We start from the raw sequence: 24,936 nt of genomic DNA on the forward strand, positions 1-24,936 counted from the left end.
AGACCCCAAACCCCTCCACTCTCTGGAGTTTCGCTAAAGACCATACACGCCAAATCCACGTGTTCGGAGGGGCTGAGCGGACCCGGCTTCTGTGTGACCTGACTCACTCAAGAGGGGGGTTTCTCTAGGAAAAAGACACATGTAGATACTAACTGCTCTAACAAAACAGACAAACGAGGTCCTCCTGCGCAGCACAGGGAACGGTGCTCAGTACCTTGTAATGGCCCGTAATGAAAAAGAAAACAAAAAAGAGCAGATACACGTGTAACTGAATCACAGTGCTGTGCACCAGAAGCTGACACAACACCATATCGACTACACTTCAATAAAGAAAAGACAGTATGAAATTTTGATCATAAACAGTTAGGTTCAAAGGTGAACATTCATTAAGGCTGACAAGAGAAGTCCTAACAAATTACAAACGTAAGAACTGACAGATTCCACACACATCACAAAACCCATGGAAAAGAATGGCTTCCTTACTAAAACCACCTGACCACATAAGTAAATCTGACAACGCAGGTGAAAACGGACCACTTTCTGGAAAGCACCCACTACCACCGTGTACCCAACATGAAACAGAGAATTCAGTAGCCCTGTGGCGATTCAGGGAGTTGAATTTGTAATTTTAAAACTCCGAAAAAGGAAGCATCTAGGCCAGATGGTTTCACAGGAGAATTCTACCAAAAGTTTAAAGAAAAATTAACACCAATTCCACACACGTCTTCCAGAAAATAAGAGGACGGAGCACTTACCAATGCGCTTTACGAAGCTGGTGTTACCCTGACAAGAACAGCCAAACCAGACAAGAACAGCCCCAAAAAAGGAAAACCCACAAGGATGTAGATGGAAAACCCTTTAACAGAACACTAGCCAGGGGACCTGGGGGCTATATGAGAAGATGTGCAAGCTATGGCCAAGCTGGGAGTTTGGGGGCTGCAAAGCTGGGTCAGCACTCAACAGTCAACCGAGGGGACCCACCACACCAACAGGCAACAAGGAGACACCGCACGATCACACCCACTGAGGCAGGAAAGCACCTGACAAAACTTGACGCCTCGTGACAGGAACAGGGGGGCTGCCCCAGCTCGACAACGAGCACCCATTTTTGATATAAAAAAAGTGTATTTTTATTGGAATAAATCTGACATACAACGAGCAAGGCACAAGCGGGTGGACCTGCCACGGCTGCAGGTGGTGACACGGGCCGCCGCAGCGTTAGTCAGCGCTCCGCTACATCACGCAGTCATTTCTTTTCTTGAGGTGGGAATAATTGGGATCTAGTCTCAGGAGTTTTGATGACTTTAATAAAATAGTGTTGTCTGTATTCACTGGACTGTGCATCAGATCTCCAGGACTTGTTTATCTTGCGAGTTTGTTCTCTTGATCATCTCTCCTAGTCCCCAGCTCCGCCCCGACAGCCACCACGCTGCCGTCTCCAGGGGTCCGGGTTCCTAGAGCCACACGTGAGTTACATCAGACAGCACTTGCCCGTCTCCGACTCATCTCACTCAGCGTAACGACCTCGCGGTCCAGCAGCGTTGTCACAGACTGAGGGGCGGTCCTCCTCGTGGCCGAACAGCCCCCGACTGTGTGCGCACGGCTTTGATCCGCTCATTCTGTGACAGCACTTGGTGTCTGCGCTCGGCTACCGTGAACGAAGCTGCAGGAAACCTAGGGGGCGGGGGTCCCTGTGCCAATGTGGTTCCTCACCTTCGCGGTGGACCCGGAAGCGGAATTGTGGGACCCTGCAGTGGCTCCATTTTTAGTTCTTTGAGGGACCTCCACACTGTTCTCCGTGGTGGCTGCCCCAGTTTACATCCCCACCGGCAGTGTTTTCTCCTTGTTACCTCTCGTCTGCTTGGTGACTGGCATCCCGGCACGTGTGAGGTGACACCTCGCCGTGGCTCTGATCTGCATGTCCCTGACGAGTGATGACACGGAGCCCCCCCCCCCCCCATGTGTTTGCTGCATTTGGATGTCCTTCGGGAAAATGTCTTTCTAGTCCCTCAGAGAGCACCTATCCTTAAACGCCGACACCAGCACCGTCCCCAGTGTGGGCCGGTGTCTCCCAGTCAGGAGGGCCAGGAAGCGCTCCTGACTCCTACTCAGCGTCACGCGGGGAGCCCCAGCCAGTGCGGAAGGCACGGAACAAAACCCACACGGGTCAGAAAGGGGAAAGTTCAACAGCCCCTTGTGCAGACGACATGATGGTCTGCTAAGAAAACCCCAAGGAGTCTGCCAAATCTCCTAGAACCATCAGCAAGGTCTCAGGATACAAGATAAACACACAAAAATCAGTTTCATTTCTGTAAGTTAGCAATGAACACATGGGCATTGAAATTAAAAGCATATAATTTGCAATTGTTCAGAAAAGTGAAATTCTTAGGTGTAAATCTAACAAAACATGTGCAGGACCTACATGTTGCACAAACGGAGAGACGTGCCGTGTTCACAGACGGGAACGTTCGGCACAGAGGCTGTCACTTCTCCCAAATAGATCGACCAGCTTCACACAATTCCTAGGAAAGTCCCAGCAAGAATTTCTGTGGATGCAGACCCTGCTATTCTGCAGTTTGTATGAAAGACAAAGGGAACAGAATACAGCTAAAATAGCTTTGAAGAAGAATAAAATAGGAGGAATCAGTCTGCCCTATTTCAAGACTTATTATGCAGTGTGGGGCAGGACAGAGAACCCACACAAATACACCCAGCTGACTTTTTAAGGTTTCTTTTTATTGTGGTCAAATGCACGTAACCTCTACCCTCTTCATCAACTGAGTGTGTGCAGTTCGGTGGCACTGAAAACATTCATAATATCATGCAACCATCACCACCATCCGTCCTCATGGTTCCTCCCGCCTGGTGAAGCTGAACCCCCGTCCCGTTAGCCACAACTCCTCACTGCCCCAGCCTCACCCCGGCAGCCACCACCCGTCTCTCTCCACGAGTCTGAGGATTCTAAGCATCTCGTGCGAGTGGAATCACAGAGGACTTGCCTTTTTGTGACTGGCTGATCACCCTCAGCCTAACGTCCTCAAGGCTTCTCCACGTTACAGCACACGTCAGAATTCTCTTTCTCTTTAAGGCTGAGTAGTGCCTCATGGCATGTCTGTGCGATGTTCTGCTCATCCATTTACCTGTTGATGGACACTTGGGTCACGTCCACATTTTAACTACTGTGGATAATGCTGCTGCAAACATGGGGGTACAAATACCTCATTTCAGACTTTGCTTTTTAACTCTTGGATATAAACCCAGAAGCAGAAATGCTGGATCAGATGGTAATTCTATTTTTAAATTTTTGAGGAACTGTCAGACAGTTTTCCAAAGTGGCTGCACCTTTTTACATTCCCACCAACAACTGACAAGGGTTCCAATTTCCTCACATCCTCACCAATGTCACCGAGCAGGACCCTACGGGCCTTGCCGTGACAGACCCCTCCATGCCCTCTGCCTGCCTCTTCTTTGTAGAAAAACTTTAGCCAAAGAATAAATTTAATCAGAGAAGTGAGAAAATACTCAGAAGCAAAGGAAAATACCCAAGCAAGACAGAATAATAACAGTTTAGCCATTAAACAAAGTCAAGGACCTTCAGTTCCTCCTCAAGGGCTGGAGACGATACTCTGAGTCATATCTTTTGAGCTGTTTTGCAGATACCGAAGCCCCCAGCAGGTGGAGGAAGGTAACTAAACACGGACCGGACTGTAGCCGCGACACAATTTCTCCATCTTGTGCAATTCCGAGAACAGCCTCAAGGAAATGAGAACAAACTCACTGTGGGCTTGAAGGCTAACTGCATTTAACACAGCCAAGGCGATGCCGATCGGACCCCGCCGTGACCAACTGCAGGATGGCGGTCAGAGCTGACGGTGCTGTTCTGCACGTAGCCCCCTCCCTCGGCCTGCGCGCCCCTGGGACTCCCCTGTAAAAGCTCTTGCCTTGTGATTGGGAGGGTGTGCTGGCTTTTAGACATGAGTCCCCCTTCTCCCCAGTTGCCAGCCTCCTGAATAAAGCAACCGTTCTGTTCTGCCAACACTTGTCTCTCAAGTATTGTCTTCTGAGCAGCGAGCAGCTGGACCTGAGTTTGGTTAACACCAACACTTGACATTTTCTGGGTTTTTTGATAGTAGCCATTCTAAAGGGTGGGTGTGCAGTGGCATCTCTTTGTGGTTTTGATCTGCGTTTCCCTGGTGACCAGTGCATCTTTTCATCTGCTAACTGGCCTGTACCCAACTGATTTTTGGCAAAGGAGCAAAAGCCATTCAGCGCAAGGAGGATGGTCTTTTCAATAAATGGTGCTGGAGCCACTCGACCCCCAGAGGCAACAGGTGAACCTTATACAAATATTAACTGAAAACAGATCACAGGCTTAAATGTAAAATGCAAAATTGTAAGACTTTTAGAAAAGAACATAGGACAAAATCTTCAGGATCCAGGGATAGGCAAATGGTTCTTAGATATAGCACCAGGAGTACAATCCAAAGACGAAGCAAAACTGATAAACTGGACCTCATCAGAATTAAACCCTCTGCTCTGCGAAACCCTACTAACACGCAAAAACAAGAGGGAATTATTCACAAACTATAGATCTGCCAAAGGTCTTTTATTCAGAATATATAAAGAACACTCAAACCCCAACAGTAAAGTAACAAACAATCCTGCTCGAAGACAGGGAGAACATGAAGAGATGTTTCAACCACGAGGAGGACGCGGGGACAGAGAATGAGCATGAAGACGTGGAAAGATGCTCAGTGTCACCGCCCTTCTGGGAAAGGCCGGTTAAACCCACAGGGAGGTGGGTATCACCGCACACCTCTCAGAACGGCTACGACTAAAAATAGTGACAAGGCCAAGTGCTGGCGAGGGTGACAAGAGGCTGGACCCCTCCACACCGCTGGTGGGACTGAAATGGTGCAGCCGCTCTGGGAAAAGCTGGGCATTTTCTTAAAACACGAAACTAGCGTACAACCCTGGAGTTTCACTCGTGGGCATTCATCCCAGAACGAGACTCACGTTCACACAGAAACTGTAACATCCACGGAGGTTTATAGCAGCTGTATCTCCTAACAACCCAGACGTCCTTCAGTGGGCAGCTGGTGAAAAAAGCTCTGCTCCTAAAGCCCAGGGAGGGTGCTCGGCAGTAGGAGAACCAGCGACCGACACGGCACCAACGGGGGGGTCCCCAGGGAGTTCTGTGTGGAAGAGCCAATCCCACAAAGCTCCTTGCTGTCTGATTCCAGTTATAGGATGGAACCGAAATGACCAGACTACCAAATGCACAGACCAGTGGTCGCCAGGGTTGCAGAGGTGGGTGTGGCTGTGGAAGAGGGACATGAAGTCCGTGCCCTGCTGGTGACGCAGGCTCTTCTCACAAGACCTTTTCCACCAGGGAACCGGGGGCACCGGGTCCTCTGGTTTAGCGCTCACAGTCGCACGTGAGCCTACAATTACCTCAGCATGAAAGGCTTCACTTACAAAAGGCTGCCTTCTTTCTTTTGTTCTATATTATTTGGCTGCATCTACTGTTACTGCTTCCTCCCTTGAAAATGCTCTTCTGAAAGACTGGAAGACAGCTCAGTATTTTCCCTGGCATGGTTATTGGAATTTTTGATGTTTGGCAGCTTTTAAGATGTTAATTTCAGCTTCCTAACCCCACGTGGCTGTCATGCACATCTTCAGGGCTTGGAGGAAGCGCCATCAGATTTTTCCTATAAGGTGTTCACGTTCAGGCGTTTCAAGTTTGCTCGTTTTGTGCAGACTTTCTGAATTTGACTTTCTGAACTGACCGCCCCACTGTCAAGTCTGTAACTGATGAGCTCTCAGTACATGGAAATCACAGCGAACCTCTGAAACCAAGTCCAAAATAATGCAATCCCAGCTCAACTTCAGCCTTGCCTCCACTCCCCACCAGGGGGCGTTTGGTGATGTTCTGGGGACATTCTTAGCGTGCACCCTGTGGAGGGGGAGAGGCACCGCGTGCTGCTGACCACCCTGCAATGCAAAGGACAGTCTCCACCACGAAGACTAACCAAGCTCCAAATGCCAAGAGTGCCGAGGTGGGAATCCACGGCCAGATCCCAGAGATGCCCACAGCCACTGGGGCACCCCCAGCAGGAGGACTGGATGGCAGTCATGACTGCACACCCTTTGCTCAGCCGCACGTAACTGAAACCGGGGTGAAGGCTCAGCGCCCCACTCCCGGCGCTGGCTAGGACCACCGTCACCCCTAACTTAGTCCTCACAACCACCCCTCAGGCAAGGCGTCATCTCCGTTTCAGAGCTTGGGAGACAGGGCAGAGAATCAGGTCACCTGCCCAAGATCACAGTCATGGGGGATGTGCCCGGCAGGAGCCCCCGCCACACCCCAGCTGTGCCGTCCAGACCACGTGGAGCAGCAGATGGAAAATGGGACGGGGGGGTGTACCCAACCTTTGTTTTTGAGTCCTGAAATGTTAAGCACCTTTTATAAAAAGTGCCAATGACCTGGGGAGAGGGGATAGCTTGGTGGTAGAGTGTCAGCTTAGCATGCATGAGGTCCTGGGTTCAATCCCCAGTCCCTCTGTTTAAATAAACCCAATTGCCTCCCCTCCAACCACTGCCCCTCAAAACCAAAAACAAAACGAGACCCAAAAAAAACCCAAAAAACAAAAACAAAAACGCCAAAGAACAGAAATAAAGTGCCAGTAATCTAAGAATTACTCTCAGGTACAAACATAAGTGATAATATTATACTAACTTGCCTATTTCAAGTAGATTATAAATTAGAACATTTTTAGATTATAAATCACGTTTACACCTGTCTTACAAACAGGTACCAAAAAGCCATCAGAATCCCTAGGGACCTCCCTCCAGGCCTTCCCTGTCTTCCTTTCTCCCCTTCCCCTCGGCTTTTTCTTGAAAGCACAGAAGTCACGGCCCTGAGAACAGGCTTTTCCTTCACAAACTCTGAACTTCAAATGACCTGGTGGCTTCCGGTGGGTCAGGACAAGAGTCTGGCCAGCCTCCCAGTTATTATTTACATTTCTCAGACCTCACTGAGAAATCTGGACACAAGAGCCACGTCAAGCCTATGTGTCTCTGGACGGAAATTTTCACCGAGGTCACACTGCCCGTAGCTGTATCCCTGGGACAGCTGTCCACGGGGACGCTAACCTCAGCTGCATTCCTCCAGAGCCCCTGAGCGCGCAGAGCAACTCCAGCCTCCCTCCCCAGCAGGGCAGGACCCTCACATCCTGTCCTCTCAGCCTGCTCAGGACACAGAACTCACGTGGCCCAGAGGCTCTCAGATCTGGAGCACACGGCGCCCGTGGTGACGAGATGGGTTCACCCTTAGAGACACCATGATGTCGCAGTACCTGGCGACGCTCTGTCACCAGAGGTCAGGGGCAGCTAACGCGGGGCTCTCAGCATCGGCTGGAGGCTGACACCCGCGGCAGCCCGCCAGCCCCGCGAGCTCTGATCTGGAGGCTGGTGGACCCGGCGTTCTCACTGTCCAGTTCCTGGGCTTGCCGCCTCTGGGGCAGGACCACTCGGGGAGGCGCCGCCCGGCCCCCAGCTCGCACCCACCAGACCGCACGTCCTGCTCCAGCACAGAACCTGAGGCTCAAAGTCAACGAGGGAAAAGGCCTGCGGGGTGTGGCAGGGGTCACAGGGGTCCCCGGGTCCAGGGCTAGGGGCCCCGTGAGGATGGGAGGAGCAGCAAGGGCAGCTGTGAAAGCAGTAAATCACCCGGGACCCCGGGGAGGAGCGGCCCCCGGCGGTTACACGGCCCCTCCCAAGCCACCCCTCAAGACAAGCCTGCACCACGTGTGGGGTAAACAGGCAAAGGGATGCGTGGAAACGGGCCTTCCACACACACTTCAGTATTTAGAAGTCGATGTGGCATTGTTTTGTAAGATTGTCATTTTTGTGTCTGCCTCAGCTACTGGGCATCCAGGACCCTGGGCAGAGGGTGCAACTCCCACAGGAGCTGGCCCGGAGCCTCAGACACCCCTTCACAAGCCCCAGTAGCTGAGTCGCGCCCTCATCTTCATCGGGTGCTGCCTCCGCATCAGATCCGGGCTGAACCTGACAGCGAGGACCGCAGCTGGAGACCCGCGGGCCAGCTGTGACGTCAGCGGTCCACCCACACCGACGCCATCAACACGAGCCCCAAGTACACCCAGTAAAAACCGGGAACTGAGGAAGGCGTTTCAGCTACGGCTGTCACGGGTCACATCCTTTCTGAAATCCATCATAAACAGCAATCAAACCTCTCCCTTCCCCTACGGTCCTCGATCTGAGACCATCGGCCTGGCCACCTCATGGGACCATCTAACTCTGAAGCCATCATGGATTTGAAGAGCTATTTCATTCAGCCGCCTGCTGTTATCAAAGGCACTGAGGCCCAGGGGAGTTAAGGCTCCAGGAAAGCCACACAGCGTGAAATGAGAAGAGCAACCAATTGCAAACAGCAGTGAGATTCAGAACTTCCTATTACCCTCACCCACTTAAGAGCTTTGGACTTGGCTTTTATCTTCTAGCTTTCCTGTTATCTTTGAGATCGTTCTCAAGACATTAACGACCATTCTGTAACCAGTTCGCTTTCCAAGGACAAGATCATTCATTCAGCAGCAAGTTTCAATAGTGCCAGGCACCCTGCGAGGCACCCCCCTCCCTCCTGACGGGGGCTGGGGAGGACTGATTCACTGTGACCTGCAGCAGGAGGACCACGAGGCTACACATTTCACAAATGAGCAAACAGGTCCAGAGCAATGGGTGACCCCTCCCAGGGCACAGCCCCAGGGCAGGGTGAGTCCGACCACAGCCCACCTTCCCGAGTCCTAGGTTCGGACCCTCAGCGCAGGCTGAAGCGTGACTGGTGGTCGGCACTGCTTCAAGGCTGTGACTGGATTGTCTGGGGTACTCCGGGCGTGCAAAACGCTGCCAGTCAGGACTAAAAAAGAGCAGGACAGCTCTTCATGGGTCACGCTGCACCCTGTCAGACAGCTCCTCCAGCACGGGCAGGACTCCAAGTAACCGGGGCCGTCTCTAGTACCCGAGACGTCTCTATTTTCACAGACTGGGGTGGTTCTGCAGTTACAAATTTTCATAAACAGCAAGTCTAATGCCTATTTTGGAGATCGGACATACATCTCAGTGCCTCAAAGAACTCAGTTCTCCTACTCGGGAAATTTGCAACTTCAGTTTGTTTCACCGTGACATTGCGCCAAGCAGGAATCAAAGGCCGGACTAGTGTCACTAGAAGGGGAAGGACGGACTCTCTCCATGACAAACGTATACACATTCATCCCTGCAGGTGTGAGATCTAACCTTTAAAACATGTTCTGACGATCTTCAAGTTTCTCTGTTTACACCAAAGCTACCGAGGGAAACTGATGTGCTGAGCACACCGGCCCCACTGTGGGCGTGCCATCCCCAGCGTGTGTGGCGACCAAAGAACGCACAGAACCCAGCACCACACAAAACAGAAAATTCAAGTAAGAACAGCTGTGGTACATGAACATTTTTGTTCACCAAACACAACTGTTAGGGAAAGTAATGTGATTGACTCGATTTTAAAACCTTGGTTTAGTATTTTGATACAGCAACTTACAAGCTGTTTATTTAGACACTGATTTTAGTAATTATCAGTCAGAAGATTCTAGTATGATGTCTAGAAGCCGCCCCCAAAAACCTGCAGTAAAGAAGGTGGGAACACACGAGACAAGATTATTGTCCACAGAGCCGCCTCGCCGCACCCCCGTGGCGCCTCTGCGCTCGGGGACAAGGCCACCGGGAAGCGTCTCAGGCTCTAGGACAGAAACGGAAGCATGTCCCTGGCTACACTTCCTATTCAGCAACTGTGCACTTAAGTTGAAGCTCAACCAAAATCTTCCCACCTCCCCTGGTTTTCTGGCAATCTTTGTTCCTGCGACGAGATTTGAAAGCTATTGCATATTTAAATTTCTACCAGATGAATTCAAAGTCGACTGAGACTAAGTTTGAAACGGGTGAGACCATGCTCTTCCCAAGGTTCGCAGTGCGCAGGCGTCTCCTGACACACCACTCGGACCTGAAAGGAAAATGCTTCCCAATGGCCATCTTAGAACATGCTCTTGGAGAAACAAACTAGTCTTCAAAACCAATGGTTTTCTCAGTTAAAATTTCTTTTCTTGGAAACAAAATTTTTGTTTTAATGTCTATCTACTAGGCACACTCCTGATGGCTACCTGGCATCACAGAAAACTCAACAAATTCAGAGTATTATCTGCAAGAAAAATGCCCAGCGTTCTCGAGTGCCTGTGCGTGCGTTTCCCAGACCAACCAGTCAGCTGGGAACAGAGCAAGTTTCAGCGTCACTCCCTACCTCATCCAAGGACTCCACCATTTAATACAACTCAGAACTGAGAACTTGTAACTGCAGTATTTTGTAAGACGGAAAAAAAACCAAACACCCAGACTGAATGAAAATTTCTGGCCACTTCTTTAAAAATGAGTATCTGTTGTTTAAGAGATGAAATTCAAAGCAACGAAGTTCACTTTACAGACGAGAACCTCACAGACTGCAGGCACCCGCGTCCTGTCCCCCAGCCTGCGCAGGAAGCCGCCAGTAACACAGACGACTGTGTACCTACGACTCTGACATTTTGAAAAACATACCTAAAACAGGGCATTGTGAATACTATTTTATTTAGTCATTTTTGTTTACAACTGAAACTCTGGAAATTCAAAATTAACATCCTTGCCCGTGAGCTTCTTATAGACACCAGAAAATGTTTCAACCTACGAGAAAAGAAAGAATTCATCACAAAACTTTTAAATACACATTTATCTTAAAGCCTAAGGATTCTGTGAAGCTGCGCCCTGTGGTTTTTCTCCTCAGCAATAGGCACTGAGGAGAGCTTCGTGGACATGCCCCCTGCACTCCCAAGTGGATACTAGCTCACCTCCTGTCGTGGGACACGGCTCTGCACCTGAGGGCCGCACTCCTCCGGGCCCCCAGGGCTGCCCACATTGGCTCTGCTTTAGCAGGAGTGCAGCAAAGCGACACTTCCCTCCTGACTCTAACACCAGCCCCACCACACGCAGACACTGCCCCACTACCCAGTCACTCCATGGAATGACATGACTTCCATTTCTCCTAATAACCTAAAAGGTAGTGAATTCCAATTTTTAAAACATCTCCCAATTTAAAACCTGACACATAATCCAAAGGGAAGTGGGTACAGATGAAAGAAGCCGGCCACGCGTTCACCAAGACCGGTTCTGGCACCACCCGGACACGGGTTCGGCTGCCCCCCCGCTCCCCCGAGCCCGGGCCTGGACCTCTCCGCGGCAGGGCGGGCCGGGTACCTTGTGCTCCACGTTGTTCTGCTGTGCTTTGTCCAAGTGCACCTTTATGAGCCGGCTGCCGTCCAGCTTCACGCGGATCCTCTTGCCCACTATTTCACTCGGGAAGACCAGGTCCTCCAGGATGGCGTCGTGCACGGCCGTCAGTGTGCGGCTAAGGGAACACGGTGACACAGGTCAGAAACCTAGCAGGGTCTGACCTCTTGTGAGCCCCCAGGGCACCTCATGGAGCCAAAGGTAAATGGCCAATCCCAGGTTCCTGAGACCAAACTCACACCAGTTTTCAAATAAACTACTTGAATTTGATGTATCACACCCGGGCCATGGCCAAACCAGACCAGGCTGACAAACACCCTGTTACTTTGTTTCAGGAGCCCAGTGTGCTTTACAGGTGATGCTTCGTCAACTGCACACACACCAGCTGTTATGAGTGATTATCCCCAGGGAGCGCGTATCATGTCTGTAGGTTTACCTTCACTTGTAAGAGCTCTCCCCTGAATCACTGCAGTGACCGCTCTGCTCCTCTTGCTCACCTGCCAAGCACCTCCCTCCAATGCTGTCAGGTAACTACTGACGTCACAGCACACCCGACCTACCGGGACCCTGTGAGGGCTCTCCCTGGCCTCGAAGGTGCGCAGGAACTCCTCCTCGTTTCCTCACGATCAAACAAAGTGATGTTCCATCCCACAGACTCCAGCGCAGGGACAGCGGCCCCCGTCACACACACCACGACGGGGCCGTGCTCCTCTGAGCAGCGCTTCATGCTCACAACCCCTCTGGCTGCCTGACAACAGCTCAGCGATTCCCGAGTTTTAGGGCCCTGGCTCTGTACTACGGGACGTCAGGAATGAGCGAAAGGAGAGCGTTCTCACCATCAACATTTACACAGCTACTTCCTATCAGGGAATCTGTCCAGGTCTTCACCCCTCAGTAGATCAGACACTAGGTCCCACTCATTCCTACTTCCTGTCGGCAGCTCCCACACACACAACAGGGGCTCTCAAATGACCGCAAAGGTCTCACTGCTCCATGGGGACAGCAGCTCCAGGGACACCCACTTCCCAAAGCCTTCACCACCTCAGAAAGCAAATGAGGCAGACGGCCCACGGGTCAATCACTGCTGACCACTGACCAAGCCCGACCTCCTGCAGTACTGGGAAGGCACACACGTGGGAACTTGTTCGCTTCTTCCTTCAAAACGTAAACCAGAATGGAACCCAAGCTAGTCTTGGGAGTCAGACTCCAACCCTGTCTAAAATCTTAAGGGGGAGCAGTGGCAGTGCAACCTTAATAATCACACACCACAGCGATTAATCTTCTTCGAAGAAAAAACTGAAACACTGTTACAGAGCAGAAGTCAAGGAAAATGAGTCTCAGCATGTAATCTGTGCAGAAGAGAACTACTGAAGGACAATGAATCAGAAGGCAGGAAACCAGACTGGAAAGGGGGGATCACTCTTGCCTCCCAACCAGATCCCAGTGCAGGGGAACAAGGCCTCCAGTGCCCAGACCAGGTCGCCAGGAACCGGAGAGGCCACCCCTCAGAAGCGCACAGGCACAGGTTCGGGATAGAGGAGAATTCACGGTGTAGATCTGGGAGTGCCTTCGTTTGGTGCAAAGCCAAGGGTCTGCTTTGTACTAACACAGGTTGTCAGCACTGAGGTCACAAAACCACTTTTTAAGTGTCATGATTAACAAAACACTCTTGAATATCCCCTATATTTAATTTCTTGCCAATTATCCAAAATGGCCGAAAAAAAAAATCCTAAATTCTTATGCTATTCCAGCTGCCCTTAGAACAAGCTCAGAGTCTGACCGCATCATCCAAGCTCCAGTAAACCTGGCACCTGCCTCCCTGTCCCCCCCCCACGATGTGGTTCAGCAACATCTTCCCACAACACTCATTACTTCCTGTTTTCCAGAAATTTTGGAAACAAGATTGAGTTGTGAAACCAGACTTCAAAGAAACACCAGAAAGCCCAGATAAAAGAGCTAACTTCCAAAAGCTGAGTTCATGCAAGATAACCCGCAAGTCACAAGACACCTTCCACCACCATCCGCCCCTGCAGTGGCACTGTCACCCTGAGACGGCAACAGGGAAATCTACACTTTTCAGCCTTAATTCACAGCAAAACTAAAAAGTGCAGACAACACACGCCAGGCCACCTCCACATCTGGAGTCACTGTTCCTGCCCTTTCCCCAAACAACTGGAGGAAAGTCTCATCTTTTCTGACAGCAGTAACCTACCACCACCTGTGTGGGTGCGCGTGCTTCTTACCTCCAGAGTTAACTTTAAAACATCTCACGTTATCACAGAAGAAACCAAAAGTTACTCGCTAAAAATTCCCATGTGAATTGCTTTCCCAAAATATCAGTATTTAACTTCAGACACCTACTGCAACTCTTACTATAAACCCATGCAAATCAACAGATGCTAACGGTACACACGTTCTCTATGCTGATAAAACTCACCTCCTGGGACGCTTTTGCTTATTTTTGGTTCGGCTTTTTCGAGTTGGCTTAGGCAGGATTCTCCTCTGTAAGATAAAAAATTACCATGCAACCCAATTAAAAAAAAGAGGAAGACCTTAAGTTGGCAGGCTAGGAACTGTCAAACTCCTTTAAAAGCTGAAAGACTTAGCAGCTGGGTAAATTCAAAGTTCATTAAAGCCAAACCACCCAGACCAAACAAGTTACTGAGAAATCCTCGGAAGTACGTCTTGGTTCCTCAGTAATTCACTCAGAATCCACGGCTTGCATTACAACGAACTGGAAAAAACCCGCTCTTTCACGACTGACTGACCTCCCAGGTAGCACACACGTTCCATCTGGCCGCACCCACTGCAGGTACTACCGCGGAACACCATCCCTTCGACTCCTCATCAGCCGGACACTTAATTCCCACACGTCTGCTTGCACGACGGCCACGGAACTTTACGAAACCTGACCATTTCCCCCTTTTCCTACAAACTATTCCTTAGCGTCTCCTCCTCCTGAAACCGGCACCTGACCCAGCGGGGCAGTGCGCCCCCTCCTCCACCCGCCGCGAGCCCCCTGCCACCCAGAGCGGTCTCCCCGCGCGCGGGGAAGGGTCGTTCTCACCGCTCAGTCCCAACTCACGCGCTTTCAACGGAGCCCACAAGGCAGAGATACCTGAGCGATGAACACGACGTGCTTCCCGCTGAACTTCTTCTCCAACTCGCGCACCAGCCGGACCTGGATTTTCTGGAAGGATTTCAGTTGAGGGACCGGGACGAAGATTATGATAGCCTTCCGACCACCGCCAACTTCAATTTCCTGCGGAAAAGCGAGACCCACGCTCATCCTGGTCCACAGCGCTCCTCCTCCCGGCACGTGCGGCAGTGAGCGGCAGTGAGCCGCCGCTCCGCGCAGACACACGCGGGGGCCGGGGGCGCCGGGGAGCGCGCGGAGACAGGCCCCCCCCTCCACGGGGCCCGGCTCACCTTGGCCGCCGTGATGTTCAGCTCCCGCAGCTGCGCCTTGAGGTCCGAGTTCATCTCCAACTCCAGGAGGGCCTGCGGGAGGAGGCGGCGGCGGGTCAGCGCCGGCCGGGCCCGGCTCCCGAACCCGACCCGGAACCGGACCAGGATCTGGACCCCGGACACCCCCACACCCACCCCAGGACACGCGGAGGGACACGCCACCCGGCCGGCCTGCTCTCCTCACCTGGGAGATGCCGGACTCGAATTCGTCTGGCTTCTCGCCATTGGGCTTCACGATCTTCGCGCTGGAGCTGAACATGGCCTCGACCTGGAAGCACAGACGCCGCAGGCTGAGCGGCGCGACCCGGGCCCGCGGCCCCCGCCCGCCCACCCGCCCTCCCGCCAGCGCAGCCCGGCCCGGCCCCGGCCCAGCCCTCCCCGCACAAGCCATCGGGGGCCGCTGGCCAGGTAATCGGGCGCATCCCCCATCGCGGACCCAAGACGGGCGGCCCTCACAGCCGGCAGACGGACACGGTAACGGCGGGAAACAAACCTTTGCGGGGCAGGCAGCACTGGCTGCCTCGGCCGACACTTGTGAAAAGGCCGAGGTCTCGCGAGAGCTCGTTAAATCCCGGCGGCAGAGGGGAAGAGGCGGGAATAGCGCGAGAAGAGAAACCGGAAGAACCTCTGAGAAACGGTGGAAGCCTAGAGAGTCCCAGGAAGAGGCTCCGGAGGGCCGGTCCGTCGGTAACGCTGTACCGTCCTGGGAGCTTCGTCTTCTGTGACGTTGGCAGGAGTTCCTGTCAGGGCTCCTGGAGCTCCCGGCAGGAGCCTGGTGGCCGGGCCGGGTTGTGGGCGGGAGACCTGGGCCCAAGAAAAGCAGTATGAGGCCCCCGGAAGATAGGACGTTTAAGAAAGTCTGACTTAACACGAGCAAGCTCACGCCCCCGCTGAAGCCGAGAAAAGGGATCAGGGACTCGGATTCCAGTTCAGCCTGTGGAGACCCAGCTGAGACAGATGGTCGTGAACGCTCGTCGGAAACCGAGTGCTTGACGAGCAGTGTGGCTTTCAGGCCCCGTAGCTCCCTTATCCATCGCTCGGTGCGGCCCACGACTCTGAGACGTCCGCCGACGCCTGTTGTGGGGCTCAGGCGCGGCCCCCAGAGGAGCCGCCCAAGTGGTGGGGACCCCGGCGCCCTCGCAGGGCTCGCGACCCCTCGGGAGGCCCGGAGAGGCGGGAACCGAGCTGGACGCTGGGCTTGGTGGAGGTGTGGTGAAAGGTTGGGGTGGGGGGACCAAGAATTCAACCAAGAAGCAGCTCCTGGGAAAGTGCGCGCCAGTCCGCTGACACTTGGAACGCGTGTAACAGGACTCCTGGCCTGGAGAGGAGCCGGGAGTATGGCTCAAACAGCTCGCGTTGTGTGCCAGCGCTGCACCGGGTGCGAGTTACAAGTGAAGCCCTCTGGGTCCTTGCCCTCCGTGACGAACAATATGACTAAATGTTTAACGGCGAATTGTAGTAACACATGGCAGCAAAATGAGTAAGGGGCAAGGAGGATTCATGCTCTGAGAAGTCAGGGGATTCCTTGGAAGAGATGTGATTAACCTGAGATGTGGAAGAGTCGTAGGCACTGATCACCAGGGAGAAGGGCTTCTCAGGCACAGGAAGCAACTCGTGCTGAGGCTTCAAGTTCCTCCTGTGTCAGATTTAACAGTGGGTATGGACATGAGCCAGGCACCTTGAAAAATGCTTAAATCGTTACCTAGGTGATCGCCAAGATTTCCAGCCACCTTTACTAAGTTAAGATTGTGTTCATCTTAGATTTTTAAAGCTGTATTTCCTTTTCTAATGATTTTTTTTTAAGGCAACTGACTCCTTGGAAAATTGAGTCAACTTGGAACTTACTCAAGAAAGAAAACGTAGCTGCGTGTATAAGCATCTCGGGGCAGTCGCTCTGAAGCCCCGATGGACCAGTTCCATTTCCTTACTCCACCTGCCTTTTCAGCGTGGCATCCGTGTCCGCCAGTCCGCTGAAGAGGCGGAACTCCAGAAGTCCACTCAGTGAAGTTCTTTGTGGCTTCCCGAGCTTTGTGGAAAGGTCTGGGGAGAAGGGACTTCCTCACCTTGTTCCCCATCTCAGGGGCAGAGCATTGTCTTTCATCAGTAAGTGTGATGGTAGCATCAGGGTTTTGTAGATGTTCTTTATCAAGTTGAGGAAGTTTCCCTCTATCCCTGTTTTCCTGAGAGTTTTTACCATAAATGGGATTATGTCAAGTGCAGTTTTTGCATCTGTTACTATAATCCTGTGAGTTTTTCTTGGCATGCCAATATAGTGGTCTGCATTCATTGATTGGCAAAGGACAATCGTTTTGCCCAAAAATCCTCTCTAACTTATGGGACAAACTCAGGTTTTACATATATATTTCTATGTTGTATCCTTATTTTTGTTACAGAAGACATAAAGGTAGAACTCCAAATTCTAAGACTTTGGATAACATACATTCCTTTAATGCTAATCAAATTGAAACTGCCTAAAGTCACTTAGGAACGTTATAAAATATAATCAGAGTATTTAAAAATAAATAGAATTATTTTTTTAAATGATTGGGAAATGTGTCAGATATTATACTGTTAAACCATCTCCAGAATTTCTAATGGAGAATTTTCCACAGGTTTATATTATTTTTGGCTGTCTGAATCCTGCTAGAACCATTTCATGAAAGACAACAATATTTATACATAAGTTATAACACAATGTAATTGCAGTACATTGGAATTTCAATCCCATGTTTTGTGCTCGCTTCAGCAGCACATATACTAAAACTGGAGTGATACAGAGAAGATTAGCGTGGCCTCTGCCCAAGGGTGACATGCAAATTCGTGAGGTGTTCCATATTATTTCTTAAATCCCATGTTTCACATCACAATTATACAAATCTTCAACTGTTTAACGAAGAAATCAAAAGGCTTCCCTGAAGTCAAACATGTCATGTACCAAATTCCCATCTACTCATTCTTCATTTGTCATATGGACAAGAAATTCGCCTACCCTATCAGAACAGAGGATGTCAAGGCTGTCAAGCCATCTGCCTCTGCAGCCACCCACAGTGGTGTCCCTGAGAGGACGCAGGATGGAGAAAACAGGATACTGGCCCTAGATAGTTAAGATGCCCATCACAGGAAAGATTTCATTAAGCCCAGGTTCTTGATTCCCATTAATAGAAAAGCACTAAATTCATTGATTTGAGATATCTGGTTTTCTTTAACAGTAATCTTCTGATGTTCTGACTACCTGATTTTTTTTGGCAAGAACTCCTGTATGTCCTGGCTCCTTCCTTACCTCTTCAGAACAGTCTCTCAGAGCGATCTGGGAGCCTGTCTTTCAGGGTTAAGTCCTCAGTATGTCCACCAAATAAAACATAAGTCTCAACTTTTAGGTTGGGCATTTTTTTTTCAATCAATCACTAAAACACAAAATTACATTCTTTAAATTTATGATAAAGTGATGAAGTTTCCAATTACCTGACCTGAAACAAATGGACTGCCAGATATTTCTCCAGCAAAGATGGGTTTATTTGGGATCAACAAAGAATCGCAGTTTGAGGTCTGCAACCCTGGCGAGCCACATGTGAGTCCCCACACGACAAGAGAGGGAGAATGCTTTCATAGAGGGGAGAGGAAGGAGGAAGGGTTCGAGTAAACAGAGCTCATGGCTTTGCACTGGTTGAGTCTCTCCCAGGAACCAGGAGGAGGCCTTCTTCTCCCTGCTGCGCTCTGCTCTTGTCCCAGGCTGTGAGATCCCCCCTTCTGGTCCCCCTGCTCTGTTTAACTGACGTTTCTGTTCATTAATTGTTTACATGTCTCCCTTTTGACCGTGAACTTCCTTTGGAAGCATCACTGGCCAAGGCTCAGGTTTTCTCGTTTCAGCAGCTTCCTGTCCTTCAGTGTCAGGAAGGTCCTTTCCTGGGTGCGCTGTCTCACCTCTTTTAAAGTGCTGTTGATAGATATGCACTTATGCCACTTTGTTGTTTTCTTGCTTTTGTAGTTATTCCTAGTTCTTTTTTTCCCTTTTGCCTCTTGCCCTGAGGCCCTGGACAAACCTCCACCCTTGGTCCCTAGTGGGTGTTACAGAGGCTAGTACAAGAGAGTGGGGTCTTGAGCTTTGTAATCTACTTTGGGCTTTATGCCTTTAAGGACTTCTTACTTAGAGGGTATTGATTGATTCTGGGAAGAGGTTTTTGAGGCATCTATTTGAATTTTGATGGCAGGTGTGCTGTGAATTTTGCCAGCATCAGTTGGAGATTTTGCCCGTAAGAAGGGTGGTAACTAGTTCAACAGGGACACATGATCCTAGATTTTCTAGAAACAGCTCTAGAATCATCAGAGATGAAACAAGTAAAAGATGTTGAGGGGTCAGTTAATTCACCTGGCTGGTTACTTTGATAATGTCAAATCCTAGAATTATTTCCATCTTTGGGAGATGTAAGTTCTGGCATGATACTTCTCTCAGAAGTCTCTCCCAATAAATGGGTGGAGTTGGAGGAACGAGGTTGACAGGATGTGTGTCTCTCAAAGGGTCTAAACAAAAGGGGATAGGTCCAGAGACAGGAACCTCTTGAGGTTCATTAGAGACCCCCCCCACACACACACAACTACCCGAACTGCTTCAGCACTCCTAGGAAGGGGCTGTTTATAGTAGTGAGGCTGAGCCCTGAGAGTGTGGGTCTGGTGTCCCTGGCGACTGGAAGAGACTCATCCTCCATCTGGAGCAGGGTTTCTCCAAGCTGCTCAAGAGGGAGGACTGGGAAGAGCCCCACGGTTCCTTGAAGCTCCACCAATGAGAACTGGGAGGATGTCAGAATGACTGGGGGCAGGTGAAGTGCTTGAATGTGTAACCGTTTCCTTCCGAATGATCTGGATCTTTGCAATAACAGCAGGAACGAGGAGGACTCATTTTGTTTAGGAGCCTCCACTTGCTGAGGTTGAAGGTTAAGGACACTGGCGGGCTTCCCTGGAGGTGACTCATCTCCAAGGTGCCAGAGAGCTGCTGTGCTGCATTAGCTAAATCTGAGTGGACATAGTTCCCCTTTCCATCCTGGTCCTTTTTACTAGGAGAGAAAGGTGCCACCGCAGCCCACTGATAAACACAGATAAAAGCTATCTGGGTGGGAATCGATATCTGAAGACCAGAATTTTTTGAAGAAACAATCTGAAGTTGATCCTAATAGTCATGAACAAATTGATCAGATTTTTGTGTGCAAGTCTGATTCTTGTTCCAATCAACAGACTTTGGAAAAGCCCCAGGAACCCGAGCCTGATCTTATAACAGGTTAGTGGGTTGGTCTAATTCTAGAGACCTTCTGGGATTTCCCATTTCGTGTTTCATCCAGTGCTGGGCCTGGCCTTCGCCGACGAGCATATGAACTAGCTGATGTGAGTCAGAGAAACCATGTTGATAAATTTGAATGACTGCATGAAACTCCTCAGCAAATCTGTGAAGGTCTTCAGTTACTTTGGGAAAATCTTTGACTGTGGCTCAAAGTCCAGCCAGGCCAGTGGGTGAGAGGGCTTGGACGTCAAAGTCACTCTTATCCCTCCAAATCACAGCGCCTAGTGTGACTAGTAAAGTGACGGAAGGAGACTTACCGACGAGTCCTTGGGTGTAAAATGAATTTACGGACCTGTCCATGCGGTCAAGAACGAATGGGCTGACTTTAACAGAAGGTTTTTTTCTCTCCCCTCCACTTACAGCCGGCAGGGTTTCTATCATTATTATCTATCAGCCGGCGTCAGAAGCGTGGGGGTGAAATAAATGCGCAAGCCTGTAATGAATGTGAAAATCTCATCATTTAGTTCAAGCAAGGTCACTGGCTACTTCTGGACGGTTTCAATTTCACTCTTCCTACATGACAATACGGCCTTTGGACATCAATGACCTGTCAGGTAGATGGAAGGTAACTGCTTAGATATTAACATTTAAAGTTATAGAGATATTTACACTGTTGATTTTTACTATAAACTGATAATTTGCTCGTCAATATATTCCGTCGAAAGTGACACCATCCCTCCCAGTTAATCTGCACGCACAGGACGAGGAGACCTGGGGTGGCACTGAGGACACACTGGGTCAGACCGCGCTAGGGAAGCACACACAGCCTCAGCTGACATTCACGGCCACCGTGCACAGCATCAATTCCTCCATTTTTCAAAGCTCACAACAGACTTGAAGCCACTCACCAGGTGTCTACAGCTAGAAACGGTGGCTCTGGAACATGAAGTGAACAGATGTGAGCTTCCCAGGTTAGGGGTAGGAGAGCAGGGCAGGACTGGATGCAGGAGGACCCAGCGCCCCAGGAGCTGGACCACACCACGCCTGAAGCAAGATCTCTGCTTCTGATCCAAATGAACATACAGCTGAGTGCACATATGCTGGAACCAACTGTAAAACCGGGAGGTCTTGGAATTAACATCCATGTGAAATACAATGTTTGTTTTAAAGTGTTCCTAAAACAATAACGCAGCCAGTTATTTTACCAGCAAAATGGGTTTATTTGGGAATAGTAAAGAACTGTGACTCAGGACATGCAATTGATGGGGAACTACAGGCAAGTCCAGGGAATGAAAGAGAGGAACCTTCTTTTATAGAGGAGAGTGGGAACTGGGAGGGACTGCTCTACACTAGGAGCCCACTGGAGGAGATGGAGGGGGTTGAAGTGCACTGACTTCACTGGCTGGGCTGCAGCCCGGCAAGGAGCAATCAGTAACCTGCTTCCTCCTGGAGACGCAGGACAAGTCTCTTCCTGTTGGGTCTGCAATTGTTTTAAGTGAGGTTTCTGTTTATTAATGTTCACAAAAGATTAGTAGTGAAAATAGGAAACTACAGCATTTTTAGATGAACAAGAGGTTTTTTTTTCCTGGAAAGAGTATTTATCACTGACAGTGTCTAGCAATTTTTGGTTGGGTTTTATTACCATTTCTAAATCCTCTACAGGACAGGTGCCCAGGTGCGGACTGCAGCAGCGTGAGGCTCCCACCACGCAGACGTGTCTCACCTGCAGACGGGATGGTGCTAGTGGCACATCATGGGATCGGTTCCAGCTGTGTGTGTACCGTACTCAGCACAGGCTTCCTGGATGTCAGTTCTGATGGTGCAAAAAGTGATTCTGTGGCATCTGGACACCGCTGGGTGCTAGGAAACAAATACGTCATTTCTGAAGCAAGAGACGACTTCAGAGCAGTATCCATCCAAAACAGCACATTTTGGGAAATCCTAGCATGTTTGACAGAAATATGATATAGACTGGCAGGAACTTTTTTCAAAAAATATAATTTGTAGGAAAACTTAAGTTGGAGTTACAAGCACAGGTACTATTTGAATGTATTATTTTACACGTGTTCCTATATTGATTTATAATTTTTTGCTAGGTCAGCGGTTCTTAGGCTTTTTGGCCTCGGGACTCTGCACTTTTAAAAATGATTGAAGATCTTGAATAATTTTTATGTATTTGAGTTATGTCTCTTGCTGTTTACCATATAAAAAATAAAGCAGAAAATTAAAAAAATATACCTAGTAATTCATTAAAATGATAAACCCGTTTCAAGATATGTAAGTAATATATTTTTATTAAAAATAACTATTCTCCCCCCAAAAAAGTGATGAGTAGCATTTTCACATCAAATCTTCAAAATCCAGTGTAATTGGATTAGTCGTGTTTCACATGCTCTGTAGCCACACGTGGCCAGGTCTAGCTGAGCATCTGATGTATTGCTGGCTCTCAGTAATCTATGGAATTTTTGAGTGGACCCCGAGAAACAGCAGATGGTTCTGTTGTCCCTAATGGACAGATCACAATAGACAAGGGCACAGCTATTTCTACTTGAGGATGTTATACACCAGGCAGTAAGCCACCCACTGTGCTTAATTTATTATTTCACCTAATATCTCAATCTAAGAAAAGACTTTCTGTGGCAGGAATTTTCATTCCTATTTTTCAGCTGATGTAATCCAAACAGCTAAGGATCTATCTGAGGGCACACATCCCCTCTGGTAGGTATCTTCTGACTCTGGCCCAGTGCTCAGTACCTTATTGAGAATGGGCCAGTTTTTGCCCAGGGAAGGTAAAGTCACACACTTTAAGCCTGAGATTAAGATAGAAGAGATTTTCAAATATGTAATCAATGAAATGCCAGAAGAAACAGTTTTGTAACTGTAGAAAGCCACATGGATGATTTTCTGAACATGCTCAGAGGATTCCAACCTGTAAGTTGGTAGGGACTGTGAGTTCTCTGTGCTAAAGGACCACAGCCAGACAATTTACATGGAAAAGCAAGTCCTAAGTAGGTCTGAGCTCAGGATCAGGCTAGTGGGAAGAGGCAGCCGTGAGGCAGCACTTTCCCACGGGCCCAGCCTCTCTCCTGCCCAAGGGAACACTGCGGTCGGCAGCTGCGCCTACCCTGTACCACTGTCTTCGGTTCACACCTGGCTGGATCTCCCACCTGGCTGGTGTCCCAGTTCTTCCAGAGCTTTGAAGTGAAGACTTCTGCTTTTGGCCCACTACCCTGATCAACTCCCACTTCAGCTCCCTAATCTGAAATCAGTTCTTCCAGGAACCACCTGTGTTCATAACTCAACCAGTACCACCGGGAGGACGTGGGCTAGTGATGCTGCTAAGGAAAGCAAGTGTAGAAAGAGAATTTCCAAGGCCTGGCCGGCACCACCTGGAGGCCACAGGACCTCCGAAGGCCATGTGACGGGGGAGTGAATGACCGTAAAAAGAGGGGCTGCAGTCACCCTTAGAGTGGTCACCAGCACATCTCTAGCTTTCACTATACACCTACAGGAGAAGAGAGGCAACCATCAATTATTAATTGATTTATAAAGACTACTTTTTTTCTTACAAAGCTACCTTGAAGTGCAATCAGGAATGAGGAATGGACAGCAGCCAATTTAAATTAGGAAAGTTGAGATTTTAAAAATTGATGTTCGAGTCCACAGGCAGGGCACCCTGACCACACCTTTGCTGTCCCTTCTTGCTGGAACTTCCCACTTCCTTCTCTCTGCCTAACTCACCTGCATGAACTCTCCTTTTAACCTTCAAAACCTTCCCCAGGCACTAGTGTGTTCCCTGGCCCTCCAGGCTCCAGTCTCCCTATCCACTGCCTCGCACACACACCTCAAGCAGCTTGTTTTTCGTTGTCCTCCATTGGTTCACATGTCCATTTCAAGGATCCCTTGGTTTTCAGACTGTCTCACTCAATTTTGCATCCCCAGAGCCTGAGTAGCACACAGTAGGTGTTTGATGACGTTTGTTGAACTGAAGACTTAAAGGAAATTAAGAAAGATAGTTTAAAATTAATTTGAAAAGCAAGGCTTGTCATTGGAGAGGACTCTTAAAAGCAGCTGATTTGCTAACAAAGCAAAAGTCAAATATTGGGCAGAATTCTAAGGAATTACCTCTCCAATTAAATTTTCTCCTTGTGTCCCAGTGCGTTAAGTACTGGACAGCCCGCAGGCTACACACCCACGCGGGCGGAGTGGAGAAAAGGGCCCCCCGGCTGAGCGGAGCACCGAGGCAGCGGCGACGCAGCGGTCGCACCCCTCCCCTTCCCTCCGGCGGGAGCAGAGCACAGGTGGCCAGGTGGCCAGGTGGCCCTTCCTCCCTCTCTTTCGCTGGTGACCCCAGCGTCCTTCCCGCCACCAAAGCAGTGAGTAAGCCTCCCCAGCTGCGTGGCTGGCAGTCCTGAGTGCACCCGCACCGCGGGGGCGCCCCAGAACCGCGGCGGCCGGCTTCTGGGCCGGGGATACCCCCACCAGCCCGCAGAGACCTCAGACGCTCAACCGAGCGCGGGCCGAGCCCCCGAGCGGCTTTTGGGGGCGGGGCGGGGACAGGGCGGGGCCCCAGGCCCACCCAGCCCGCCCCGCCCCGGCCATCACTGGGTACTGCCCAGACCCCACCTCGCGCCCCTCGCCCGCCTCCGGCCTCCTTGGGCCCCGCCTCTGGCCTCCTTGGGTCCCGCCTCTGGCTTCCTTGGGTCCCGCCCGCTCCAGTCCCGCCAGCCCAGTGCCCACCTTCTCATTGAGGGACCGGAAGTTAATGACTGAGAAAGTCTCGTGGCTCTAGGCCCCGCCCCAGGCCCCGCCCCATGCGTCATCTTCCT

The 24,936-nt window shown here is 50.3% G+C and overlaps 1 protein-coding gene, 1 long non-coding RNA gene and 1 other non-coding gene across 7 annotated transcripts; 1 reads left to right on the forward strand and 2 right to left on the reverse strand.

Annotated features, from left to right (window-relative positions):
* Positions 1–10,657: 10,657 nt before the first annotated feature.
* Positions 10,658–15,464, reverse strand: RPS7 (ribosomal protein S7). Its single transcript, XM_064494752.1, has 7 exons — positions 15,332–15,464; positions 15,023–15,106; positions 14,800–14,871; positions 14,489–14,632; positions 13,808–13,872; positions 11,338–11,488; positions 10,658–10,767 (listed from the first exon to the last, which is right to left on the reverse strand). The coding sequence occupies exons 2-7, from the start codon at positions 15,095–15,097 to the stop codon at positions 10,690–10,692; spliced, it is 585 nt and encodes a 194-aa protein (XP_064350822.1). The 5' UTR covers positions 15,098–15,106; positions 15,332–15,464; the 3' UTR covers positions 10,658–10,689.
* A 1,838-nt stretch (positions 15,465–17,302) lies between these two features.
* On the reverse strand, positions 17,303–24,901 carry LOC105094026 (uncharacterized). 5 transcript variants are annotated; one of them, XR_010384318.1, is made up of 5 exons: positions 24,848–24,901; positions 23,952–24,099; positions 21,831–21,967; positions 21,016–21,217; positions 17,303–20,600 (listed from the first exon to the last, which is right to left on the reverse strand). It is a non-coding gene; the product is annotated as an uncharacterized LOC105094026 (long non-coding RNA). The 5 variants fall into 5 exon arrangements; XR_010384315.1 differs by having other exon boundaries at positions 20,577–20,714; XR_004141412.2 differs by lacking the exon at positions 24,848–24,901 and adding an exon at positions 24,734–24,841 and having other exon boundaries at positions 20,577–20,714.
* LOC116157572 (U6 spliceosomal RNA) lies at positions 17,572–17,678 on the forward strand. Its single transcript, XR_004141701.1, has one exon. It is a non-coding gene; the product is annotated as a U6 spliceosomal RNA (small nuclear RNA).
* Positions 24,902–24,936: the final 35 nt, after the last annotated feature.

Source organism: Camelus dromedarius, chromosome 15 (genome assembly GCF_036321535.1).
Source record: "Camelus dromedarius isolate mCamDro1 chromosome 15, mCamDro1.pat, whole genome shotgun sequence".
In the NCBI taxonomy this organism is placed as follows: Eukaryota; Metazoa; Chordata; class Mammalia; order Artiodactyla; family Camelidae; genus Camelus; species Camelus dromedarius.